Here is a 13,032-nt window from a genome sequence, read left to right as displayed (position 1 = left end):
AACGCCACCTCATATCTTTTACCATAATTAATAATTACACATTTTAGCGCTTTTAACGTTCAACAATACTTTATGCAAACAGTGGGCTAAACAATAACCGTTTCTAACCAAACGGAAGGCATCCCATCACCACAGCCTTAAAATATACTCTTCAAAAAGAGAAACGCAAAAGGCAAAATATAAGACAAATTGTTAAGAAGTTTATTCCGGGTAGTTCTGTATGACATGTGTGAAACTTTGCACATTCACTGCTGAACATCCAAAGTCTGCAAAGGCGAAGTCCACGCTCACTAGGTGAAGTTTAACGTCACTCAACGTCAATGAAGAGTATGCCCCCCGTGAGCATCAATAATTGCTTGGCATCTCCTGCCCATGGATGCGATGAGATGACGAATCACATCCTGTGGAATGGCTGACCACTCAGCCTGCAAAGCTGCTACAAGCTTAGGTAAAGTCTGCGGTTGAGGTTGTCGCCGTCGCAGACGTCGGTCCAACTCGTCCCAAAGATGTTCGATGGGGTTTAAATCTGGTGATCTGGAGGGCCAGGGAAGAACGTTGATGTTGTGGTGTCTCAAGACAGTGGTAAGTCGGGCTGTGTGAGGACGGGCGTTGTCATGTTGAAAAACATCGTTGATGTTCACCATGATGGGTTGCACATGGGGCCTAAGAATCTCGTAGACGGTTGCGTACGGTCTGATCGGAAATCCTACGCAGCCCTGGTATGGTTGAGGCAGTAGACGTCGCAGTGGTGGTCCTATCCCAAAGGTGACGTAACCGGATGTAGCGATCTTGTGCGGGCGTGGTCACACAAGGTCTGCCAGATCGTGGACGGTCACGAGTTGATCCATGTTGTTGGTGACGATTCCATAGCCTTGTGATGGTGCTTGGGTGGATATTCACAGCTCTGGCAACATCTGATCGAGATTCGCCTGCTTCCAACGACCAATGGCGTTGTGCTTCACTCAATCTTGGCGTAACTGTATTGCGTGTCGGTGGCTTAACACTGAGCTATGGAAACCGAGAACCCGTCACTTTTATAGGGATTTTGCACATGTTGGTCTTGTAGAACATGCAGATCTCTCAAACAAATTTATTAGACACGCATGCGTTGTGGCGAAAAATCCGATGTTTTCTTCCGTTTTCAAAGTGCACAACTTTTATTGTCATTTTGGTCTGACAATCAGTGCCTTAACACGTGTAACATCACATACTCTGAGCTTGTAACGTTATTACATATATTTCTCTTTAAAATAACAAAAATATCCCTTTTGCGTTTCTTGTTTTGAAGAGTATATTATTTGTTGGATTTCGCACAGATCTACTCTAGTGGTAGCTGAGCTTCAAATTTCTCATTTCTTCTTTGTCGTTGTTTTAGGAAAATAGCTTTGTTGTCAAAAAAAAAAGTTAGCAGTCTCTAATTGTGAAGTAATAGGGCAGATGGGAAGCAAGTCAAACACCACTTATTAACAACTCCTGTCAGACCGAACAATAGCATTTGACTGTCACGCTTATAACCGCCTCACTAGGCTACTCTTAACCGAATAACAAGATGTCGCTCTTATTATTTCAATAGCACCACGATACAAACCCAAGACCCTCGAATTCCCAGTACGATACGTTAACCACTAATCCGCGCTCAAGCTCAATTTTTTTTTAATAAAGGGAATAATTACATAATAAACTTAGCTTACGCCATCTACGGCTCAATTAACAGCTACATTTTATGTCAAATTGTTTTATGTTTATAAAAGTTGTTTAGTCGTAATCGTAAGCTACGAAACTAAAACTTCAAATATAATTCGCTAGATGCCACTTTACATGAAGTCAAGATGGCAGCACAACTGTTTACGTAGCACGAAAATCAAGGACAGGAATGAACATTAAAGTTGTCTTTATAACTCGTTATTTTCGAATTTTGCAAATTGTGTATCATTAGGTACATCTATTTCCATTTGTGTAAATACGAACGAACACCTTCTTAAGAGGTTAAAAAAAAAACTCAAGATAGGTAAGTGAACAGAAGCTATTTATACGCCATTTTAATTTCAGCCTAAAAGACATATTACGGAATGTTTATGATATTTGCACCATTTACTGCGAAATACTAAAACTTAAACAAATTAATATTTCAACTTGAGAAAAACGTAAGACTGAATAAGTACACTCAAATACACACAAGTACATACATATAAACGAAAAACAGAAATTATCTATACAAGTAGTGTAACCAAGTCCACGACTATGACGAGAAGCGCTGTTTTTTCCTGTAAACAGGTATGACGTCACTGGGTAAGTGTACACTTCAGTGAATCAGTACCCTCTAATCTTCTGTTTCGAGTTAGTCATGATAGATACAGTCAAATAATTTTTTGAATAATAAAATTCTTCGGCGTGCGAATAAATAACACGCCGTCAAAGTTGACGCTCAATTCCCACACCAAAAGGAGGAGCAGACGTGTGATGATGAAACTAAATTTCGTTTTCAAACAGAGGCGACAAATAGCCGTAACTTTTGCAAGCGATACAGGATTATATTGAAATATTACATAAAATACAAAAATATAGTCAGCAGAAGATATTTCTCGCAGATGTTTTACCCTTGCTAGTTTTATTTATCAAATAGTCATACCTGCACATAAATGCATTAATTTGAACAATCTACAAAACAAAGGCGAATACAAATAAGTATTTGTTTTAAAAAGGGTTTTTATAAGGAAAGAAAACCTAAATAAATATACATGCTACAAGTGCAGGCATTATTTACCCTTGGTCTTGTCTGTACGTCTACATTTACTTGCCAAAATACAATTGTATAAAAATAACAATGCAAATTAATTCAGGTATATGAATAATGTTATAGCATTTCGTCGAATTCATTATTCGATATTATATAGTGTACCAACTTTTTAATGAGTGTCCGGGAATTTTTTTTCATCAGAGGTGAACTAGAAAAACATATGTGACTTAATGCTTTATTTGATTGGCCGTACCATCTGCTGTGTGGGCTGTTTATTTGGTTTGTTACGAATTTCGCACAAGTTTACACGAGGGCTAGGTGCGCTAGCCGTCCCTAATATAGTAGTGGGTGATAAATTAGAGAAAGGGCAGCTAGTCAATCACCCACCACCAACTATTGGGCTACTCTTACCAACGAATGGTGAGATCGATCTTAATATTGCATCACCTCTAAGGCTGAAAGGTCAAGTTTGGTGATAGAGAAGAGTTGAACCTGCGAACATTATTTGTAAGGATTGAATTAATTTAATACGCCCTCGGTTAAGTCTGTTGAAGTCAGGCAAACATCTTCAATTTCTACCTGTAATGACAAACCGATAGTATGTTCTTACTTTAAGCACCCGAGGAAAAGATTACGTGTTCATTACGTTTTGTTGTTGTTGTTTTTAATTCCATTTGGTTTTTACGTTATTTCCCGCTCTTTTTATGAAGAAAGACAAATTACTAGCGGTTACTAAGATGCAATTTCAAGATACTTCAGGTATTAATGAGAAAATACTTTATAAATGTATTCTCAAGGCAGTTGGTTAATCTGAAGATGTCCTAAGAAGGAACAAACGTTGTTCTGTACTTTATTTTAAAGTTTTAATACTCACACCAGCCGTTTTGACAATACATTTTTCTTCATGTGGGTTTCTCATCATGACGAATAGTTAATAAAATGTTATTTAGTAATATTACTTGCATAAAATAGCGATGCTCTAATCTTTCGTCACTCACAAAAGCTCCTATGTTCCAAGAAATTTCCTCCACAACTCTCACGTGCTAGTTATTACAGATACACCACTGAGGGTTTGTACCATAAACAAAACTCCCTTAAATAGGGAGTCTGCAAGTGGTATCCGGGCACGTGTGCAACGTTTAATCTAGATTTGAGTGGCGACACAAGTGAAAGTTTAAAGATATCGCCTCAAGGACATATGGCAGGAACACAAAATCCAGTGTCTGATCCAGAAACTAAATCTCTTATTACATCCTTATTATGTCTTGGGTGATCTTACTTGATGGTTTAAACAACACACCATACAGACAAGGTTAAACATGCCAAACACCTTCCAATTTAGGTCCTTCTAGCGCTAAAATTGGGAGCTCAGGAACAGTCATAAACACAGAGCACGAGTCAATATAGTATAAGCATCGTTATATTCATTACAACACAATCATTTATCTCAGCAAATATTTGAATAAATACTTATAAAATGTTTGTTGAGGCATCTTCTAAGTTACTTTTTACAAATGAAGTACACCAGCCTGTAACAAAAAGACAACAGCAACAAAAAATACTATGAATGAGATTTATTTCCCCAAAATTTCGAACTTGTCTTAGAGCATACTCCTTAATACAACAATTAATGTGTTATAAACCATGGAAAATTTTCAGGACAACAGTGCTTTTGGTACTTTATTAACTCAGCAATGCCAAAAACAATTTATTATAAAGAAATACTTGAAGTTTTTGTTTCTTAAATATAAAATATAGCAATTTTACTTCTTTAACATCTTTCAAGTAAAGTTCTTAAAAATGAAGTACTCCAACTTCTAATAACACAAAAACTATGAAATCAGATTTCCTAAGAATTAAAACTTGTGTTGCAATATACATCTAAATACAATAATTATTGTATTATAATCATGAGCCATTTGTATGGTAACAATACTCTTTGGTACAACTATGCCTACTTAGCAATACCGATAACACCACATGCCAGTCGTCCTCCAGCATTTCCTGTAGTCTTACTGAGTTCATGACCACCTTTTCCTAGATCATCTGGATCAGCATGGACCTATTAACAGTCCAAAAATGTTGCAGTTTAAATGTTGAAATTTCACTAGGCCTTACACACCAACAGTCCTAACATTTGTGATAAATGATACAAAATGAAGATTCTCCCACCATTCTGCCAACCAATACTCAAATGCACATAATTGTTTGCTCCATTTCCCAAAACCATTTCCTTTTATTCATCCAAATCATGTAGTTCTAAACTAAAAGTTTTCAAACAATCTTGCTGGCCCTTCTAAAAGGGGCTTAACTTGTGTAAACTTTTATTTAATAAAATACTGTAACACATAATATTGTAATAAGTCATGCAAACTGAAGATTCTCCCCCCAATAATCCATTAAAAAAAATATATCACAGAGTATTCAAGATTCAGACAATTAGAAAAAGAATCAGTGATGACAAGAAAACCCATTTGCAGAGAAAATATATATGTAAAAATAACTGGTTGGGGTTGAGAAAATTTTTATGTACAGGAGACAAACAACGTTTTTCGACCTTCTTCGGTCATCATCAGGTTCACAGAGAAAGAAAGAGGTAACTGACTGATAGCTCACCACATGTTTGAAGGGGGTTGTGTAACTGAGTGTAGGAATGTAGAGGGCATGCTTAGAGATTTCATTATTTTATTAATATAAGTATAAAGGTGTTCCTTTGTATTGGTTTATTTTGAGCTTGAGTTGTTGTATAAGGAAGGCTTCTTTAATTTTGCATTTGTTTCTTTATTTAGTGTTTGGGTGTTTTCTATGATTATGTTGTGTTTATTTTATTTGCAGTGTTCGAAAACGTGTGAAGGTGACTTTTTATGTTCTTTGAATCTGGTTTCCATTTTTCTACTTGTTTCTCCAATATAGAAGTCATGGGAGCTATCACATTGTATTTTATAAATAATGTTGGTGTGATGTTTGTCAGTGTACTTTTTACATAGTATAGACCTCAGTTTTGTGCCTGGTTTTTGAATAAATTTGGTATTAACTGGAATGTCATATTTTGTTACTAGTTTTTGCCAAATGTTGGTTATTTTTCTACTGATGTCAGGAACATATGGTATACAGCAGTATATGGTTTTGTGATTTTTTAATTTGTGGGATATATTTAATTTTGTTAGTTGATTTTGTTTTCTCTCTAGGTGTGTGCATATAATGTTTTCTACAGTTTGTGGAGGAAACTTGTTGATGAAGTATTGTTTTGTCTAATTCATTGTTAATTTAATTTTATCTGGTGAGCATAGTTTTATGGCTGTGTTTATTTGGTTTCCGAGTATGTTGAGTTTTTGTTTTGTTTCATGTGCCGAGTCCCAAGGAATGTATAGTCCAATATGGGTGATTTTTCAGTGGATTTCTGTTTTAAATTGTGTGTTGGGTCTTGTAATTTTGAGGTTAAGAAATGATATTTGATTGCTTTCTTCTTGTTCACATGTGAAGTTAAATGTTGGGATATATAAAGTTAATGTGATTAAAAAAATTAAGTGTGTGTTCTGTAGATGTGAATCCTGCAATCATGTCATCTACATATCTGTACTAGTATGGTGGTGGATGTAATGCTGCATTAATTGTTTGCATTTCAACTTGTGTCATAAAAATATTGGCTAGGACTGGTGATACTGGGTTGCCCATGCTTATAGGTCATTTGTTTGTATATAGTTGTGGTTCTTGAACATGAAGTTTGTCTTCATTGTGGTGAATTCTATCCCATAAATTAAAAAAATCACAAAACCATATATTCCTGACATCAGCAGAAAAATAACCAACATTTGGCAAAAACTAGTAGCAAAATGTATGACATTCCAGTTAATAACAAATTTATTCAAAAACCAGGCACAAAACTAAGGTCTATACTCTGTAAAAACTACACTGACAAACACCACACCAACATTATTTATAAAATACAATTTGATAACTGCCACAACTTCTATATTGAAGAAACAAGTAGAAAAATGGAAACCAGATCCAAAGAACACAAAGTAACCTTCACACGTTTTCAAACACTGCAAATCAAATAAACACAAAATACCCATAGAAACCACCCCAATACTAAATAAACAAAATAAACACAAACAAATGCAAAATTAAAGAAGCCTTACTAATACAACAACTCAAGCCTAAAATAAACCAACACAAAGGAACACATTTATACCTATATTAATAAATATATTCAAACATCTAAGCATGCCCTCTACATCCCTACACTCAGTTGCACAACCCCCTTCAAACTTGTGGTCAGTTATTGGTCAATTAGCTCTTTCTCTCTTTGTGAACCTGACAATGACCAAAGAAGGTTGAAATGTTCTTCGCTCCTCTACATAAAAATTTTTCTCAACCCAAATCAGCCATTTTAACATATATAATTAAAAAAATAACTGTAGTATGTGAAACAACCACTTCTTTATAACAGAACACAATATTAAAAGTACTCTCCTCAACTTGTACTAGGTTATATTTTTTATTGATTGAAGTAATTTTTAAATGCAGTACTGAGAAACTGGAAATTACAAATATTATTTGATACCACTAGTACATAAAACAATATGGTTTATACAAGTAAAATTTATGAAAATTGAGCACTATACATTGAATCATCATTTAGATGCAGTGAACTTCATATAATAAAACAGCTAAATAAAAAATTCCCATGCAGTAATCTCCAGAAAAGAATTTTTTTAGAAAATGTGAACATTTTCTAAATTTTTTAATGTATGAATAACACAATCAGTGATTACATGTACAAACAGCCACCTGCAGCAGCATTTGTGTTGGAAATAAAAATTATGCCTCCATTATAACAGTAGTTATAGTTTGTTGAAACATCAAGTTCTTCAGCATAAATAACATTTATTCAGACTTTACCTCTTTGACCTTTAACTGTTAAATAGGAATTTATTTAAAATACCCATCACAAAAATATTTGTTACCTTACAAAGTATGACACACAAATGTTCCATTTACCTAGTAATATTGATGTTTTTTTTCTATTATCTAAAATTAAACCAGATATTTTATCTACCTTATAAACAAATATAACTATCACATTGCTTAAGTTTTGTTACAGGAGGATGTACTTACAACTATCGAACGACCAACTACAGACAGCTGTCCAATGAGAGAAATCTGCTTGTCTATAATATCTACCTTGGCCACACCATCACTACTAGCTTCTACATTACCAAGGTCTCCCACATGTCTGTAGAAGAATATTTATCAATAGAAAATCCTGAAGTTATTTTAACTTTTTAATTCAAAACCAAATTCATTATTTAGAAAAAAAAATTAAACTGTCTTTGTAGACAAGTCATGAGGCATGGAAGATTAGGAAAGAAAATTAAAGGCATTCTCTTATAAGAATGAGGCTTTGGCTTCAAATTTAATGAATGATTATTTTTCACACAAGGAAAATACCCAGTTTCCTGCAGGAAAAACATAACATTCCATGTATGCACTTTTCCTGATCATAAGTAATGAAGAAAAATATATTTAACTTTTCTGCAGTCTTGACAAAAATACATATAGAAACCTAATGAAGTAACCATCAAGTGTAGATAATTTCACATTTAAACATAACCAATGCAAATTACCTAATTAAACACAACCCCACCTCTGACATTCAGTTTAAATAGAAAAAAAAAAAAAAAAAAGAGTCTTTACAAAGAGGATAATCCAATTTAAATATATACCTATTTTCATCTGTCGGGGCACCATGTTCCTTACCAAATGGGTTGAAGTGGGCACCAGCACTGATGCATCCTGTGAAAAAGTAAAATCATGCAACAAGAAGAAATATACTTAAAAGTTAGAAAGAACATAGTGCAATTATAAAACTAAAATAACTACAGTTTTTCCTTGGAAGTGAAGCAAGATTTAAATGCAACAAAAAATGTTCTAGAAACTTGGGAAGTTCTTTAAAATAAAGAAAAAAGTATACAAGCTGATAGAAATAAAAGGTGATTTAACTAACAGAGGGAGAAGATAAATTATAGTTGCATAATCAAAATTTGCTTTACACAATAAACCAAAATTTCCTAATAACTATCATTTATTCATATGAACACTAATTTTATATCTCAAACTTTACTTGAGAAATTAAAAGCCTACATACTTTCACATACTTCAAACATTTAGAAACCATCAAAATACAACAAGAGACTCCTAATCTCAATCAAAATAAGAAGGGAACAGAATTAATGGTAAAAAAGAGGTTAAAGCTTATGGAAAAAAGAAATTGAATTTTACAACTGGTTAACTTTTTAGACTGATTTTTAATGGCATTTGTTCAGAATATTATAAATGCAACTTTTGGCTGCATTTATATTCCAAACAACCTGGTCTCTGTTCTTTATAAATTAAACATGGGATCTACACTGCTAAGACATCTTGAACATATTTTACAAAAGGAAGTGGAACCAAACGCTCAAAACATATGTTTTATCATTATCAACAACAAAACTTTAAGTTTTCTAAAAATTAAATTCAAATTTCAGTAACTACAAACAAAGTAAAATTAGGGTTTCAGACAATTTTTTATACATTTTGAAACTAATCTTAAGGAGGATGTATAAATATAGCTAAAGAAGTTATATTTGCATAAAGGTATTTACTCCTTTAACAGTAAACTTTATTCATTAAATTATTAAACTGACTTAATACCAGATCTTGATAAATAAATATTTAATTTCTAAAGTACCCAAATTTAGGTGTTCAAAAATTTCATACCATTTGTATTGTCACCAAATTCATGAACATGAAATCCATGCAGACCCGGTGTAAGTCCCCTTATTTCTCCAGTTACTGAAGTGGGACACGTTGCATTCTTTAGAATAATACAGAAGAATCAAACTAACAACAAAATATACACGTTTTCGTTCAAGCCTATTACTACCACACTTTCACTGGTTCTTCACAATCTTTGACGTTTAAATAACAGCATGAAAGTACCAACGTCAAATTAAAAAACAAAGTAACATACAATTATTTATATAAAACTGATTTCATGCACTTATTTGAACACACATAATATCCGAAAGAAAAATATTTTATACCATATATCATCAACTTTAAACTCCATTGTTTTATATGCAAAAAGTCAACGGAATCCTTTTCCTAGACTTAGTTCTTTAAGAGTATTTTGCGGCTAATCGATTTATCGAAGGACGATTATAACAAATTTATAAACTTTACAATAAAGGAACTTACCTCTTGCGAAAAGTGCACAGTTCCCTTTACACTTTCACCAACTAACACACAGACTGCTTTTGTAGCCATAACTGTACTTCCGGAAAATTAACTCAAAAATAAAATGTTATCTTTGTTTCTCAAATAATACAGAAGAAAAAACAGCCTAACGTTAACACTGTAATACAGAATAGACAAAATGGACTTCACGCCACCCCGAATTAATGAACTGAGAAACTGTAAAAAATGTAAAAGGTGAAACGATGCTGTATTTTATATTACAAAAATAACTAAAATTCAGCAAGATATATTTTTTCAGTCAAAAAACATACCAAATATTTAGTAAATATTTTATTTGAAAACCATCTGAATTTCTAAGTGATTGTGAACCATGAATATTTTAATTGATCATAATATTCCAGATTCTCCTTTTTAAACTTAGTGAAGTACGAGGATTGTTTGACAAGAAGTTCACAGCAGTGGCGGCGTCGATTGTAAAAGTGTTAATCGCTTGTAAGAGCGAAAGAAACTGTTGCGATGGCAGTATTTTTAGGAGAGGTAAAAGGAGGCAATAATTTTGTTTATTCAGAATAGATTATCGTGATGAATGTGAGAAAATATAACTTCATTCAATTGAGAGTATTTTATTTTACTTTAAAACTGTTACTGCAATTAGAAGGAGTGTAATGCTTTTCAAATATACTCCATTCTCCCTCTTGTTCCAAGATACTTTAACAAGAAAGTATACTGAAGTTTAATTAAGCATTTAGTCATATACTCGAATATCGGTATAAAAATAACTTATTTGTATTGGTAAACAAAGCTGATATAAAGTTAAATTTTGTAATGACAAAATTATGTTAGTTTCTTTAGGGTGTCCCCCATTCTTTACAATTTAACAATGTGGGAACTTAAAACACATATAACCAGACCATATCATTTAAATACCTATCAACCCTTCTCTTAAATTCCCTTAAAGTTATTGCATTCACTACAACTGAAGGCAATCCATTCCATATGTCGACCACTGTGTTAGGAAAATAAAATTTTTACAATTATGAAGATGGCTGTTACATTGCCAAAATTTGCATATCCCCTTGTCCTGTCCTTACAAATAAGTACATAGAAAGATGGTGCATCAAATAAATGCCCTTAACAGTCTTAAACATATCCCTTTTCACTTTTTTTTTCAATCAGAAATAATTTCAAAAGTTTTAATATATCCTTGTATTATAATTTTTGTGTAACAGGTAGCATCCTAGTAACCCTTTCTTACAATTCAATGTTCTTCCTAAGGTAAAGTGCTCATGACTCACTTTAAATGATATAACCCAAAATCCTATTTGCAGCACCACTAGCAGAAGCACAGTGATTAAATAGTATAGAAAACTACTTGACCAGAACACCAGACTTTTTCTCCATAACATTGTTCAGTTCATTCCCATTAAATTTCAAATTATAATTTAAATTATGATAGCCCCTTGCATTACTTTTGTGATTCCAAGTAAAATGGTTTTTTAGAAGAGCAGCCTGTTAGACCTAGTGACTGGAACTTTGAGGGATACTGGGCTAAAAAAGAATATTATTCTATCAGATCTACAACTGGAAACTTCAGGAAGAAGTGACTCAACAAAAACACAAAATATAATGTAGTTCCAAAAGCAAAATGGGGGAAAGTATCTAGCTGTGCACATTGAACTGATAAGAGCAAGGTGAAGATTTTTAAATTAAAGTTAATGATGAAATAAATATTGAAATCTAAACAAAACTACAAAATCTCGGTGAAAGTAAACAATTTCAACTTCACAAACTTTAATTTGAATTGTTGTAACAACAATGAAGTTAAAAATAACAAACCACTTTAATGTTGAACTAAAATTTAAAAAATTCTAAGAATTGAAACTACAAAAAGTAAATCAAAAGTTTAAGATGTAAAACACAAACTGCAATAATGTCTTATATAAATCTTAATTACCATAAATTCACCTCATGTATAAGATCTGCATACAGTGAGAGTTGGGTTTTAAGGCATGGCTATTCCTAACCCTTATCCCAGTTGTCAATATAACTATTTTTGGATGTCATGTTCTATCTTTCCTGCAAGAAATTCAGTTGATTGCCAATTAATGAACTCACATTTTGCTTGCTTTCCAAATAGAGAGTTACTGTTACTTAGTGAATCTGTGCATCCATACTGAACTGTCCAAAAACCTACAATTGAAAAGTACGTCTGAACTAAAGGGGTAGGAAGCACATAGCATCTGTACGATATATTACATGTATTCACCAAATATTCTTAAATCTGTAAAGAAGTATCCTTCTTTTCATAGCAAGCAGCAAAGATGTTAATATCAGTAATATTAAGTAATTTGTTGACTATTCCTTCATCTATGTCATTGTCATCTAACATTGAGCCCTGAGATACTCCACTTCTACCATTAATGCAGTTTGGCTGAACTCCATTTATGTAACTCCTATGATTTCTTCCATCCAACAATTTTTCTCACCAATGAGCCAATTTATTCTCAACACCTATAATTTTTTAACAAGCTTTTTTCATGGTATCTTGTCAAATGCAGTCACCACCCTTTTTTTTCCTACAAGGAACATACATGTTACATATTTAAAACATTTATTTTTTTTCCAGATTTGATCAGTAGCTCCAGTTATCAGTTTTCCAATTCGTAATGGATAATTATTCTTGCATATTTCCAATATTTCCAAAATTACTTTTTTTTAAAATTTGAAACCAAAATATCATTATTCTCAAGCTCCAAGTGTGATCAACTATTCCTCAGTGTATACCCTCTCAAACGTTTTTATGTTAGTATCTAACAATAAATCTAAACTTGCATAATATTTAATAGATTCCCAAATATTTATTGAAGAAATCCATCCTGAATAGTTTCTAAAAACCTGCTTCCCTGCTGGCTTGACTTCTCACCTTCCTCAGTTTATGTGCCTGAAATTAAAATACATCATAACTTTGATTTCACTAACAGCTAATATCATAATGTCACTGTAAAGATTCATCTGGTGGTTTATGGCAGATATCAACTAAAAGCTTTATT

General features: G+C 32.9%; 1 protein-coding gene and 1 long non-coding RNA gene across 2 annotated transcripts; one reads left to right on the top strand and one right to left on the bottom strand.

Annotated features, from left to right (window-relative positions):
- Positions 1-1,315: 1,315 nt before the first annotated feature.
- On the top strand, positions 1,316-8,137 carry LOC143257629 (uncharacterized). The gene is made up of 2 exons (XR_013031968.1): positions 1,316-2,008; positions 7,845-8,137. It is a non-coding gene; the product is annotated as an uncharacterized LOC143257629 (long non-coding RNA).
- On the bottom strand, positions 4,297-11,290 carry Sod1 (Superoxide dismutase 1). The gene is made up of 5 exons (XM_076516660.1): positions 9,983-11,290; positions 9,503-9,599; positions 8,467-8,536; positions 7,859-7,976; positions 4,297-4,799 (listed from the first exon to the last, which is right to left on the bottom strand). Exons 1-5 carry the CDS (start codon positions 10,049-10,051, stop codon positions 4,692-4,694), a joined length of 462 nt encoding a protein of 153 aa, XP_076372775.1. The 5' UTR covers positions 10,052-11,290; the 3' UTR covers positions 4,297-4,691.
- Positions 11,291-13,032: the final 1,742 nt, after the last annotated feature.

Source organism: Tachypleus tridentatus, chromosome 7 (assembly GCF_004210375.1).
Source record: "Tachypleus tridentatus isolate NWPU-2018 chromosome 7, ASM421037v1, whole genome shotgun sequence".
Taxonomy (NCBI): domain Eukaryota; kingdom Metazoa; phylum Arthropoda; class Merostomata; order Xiphosura; family Limulidae; genus Tachypleus; species Tachypleus tridentatus.
This window is presented reverse-complemented; position numbering and strand designations above follow the sequence as displayed.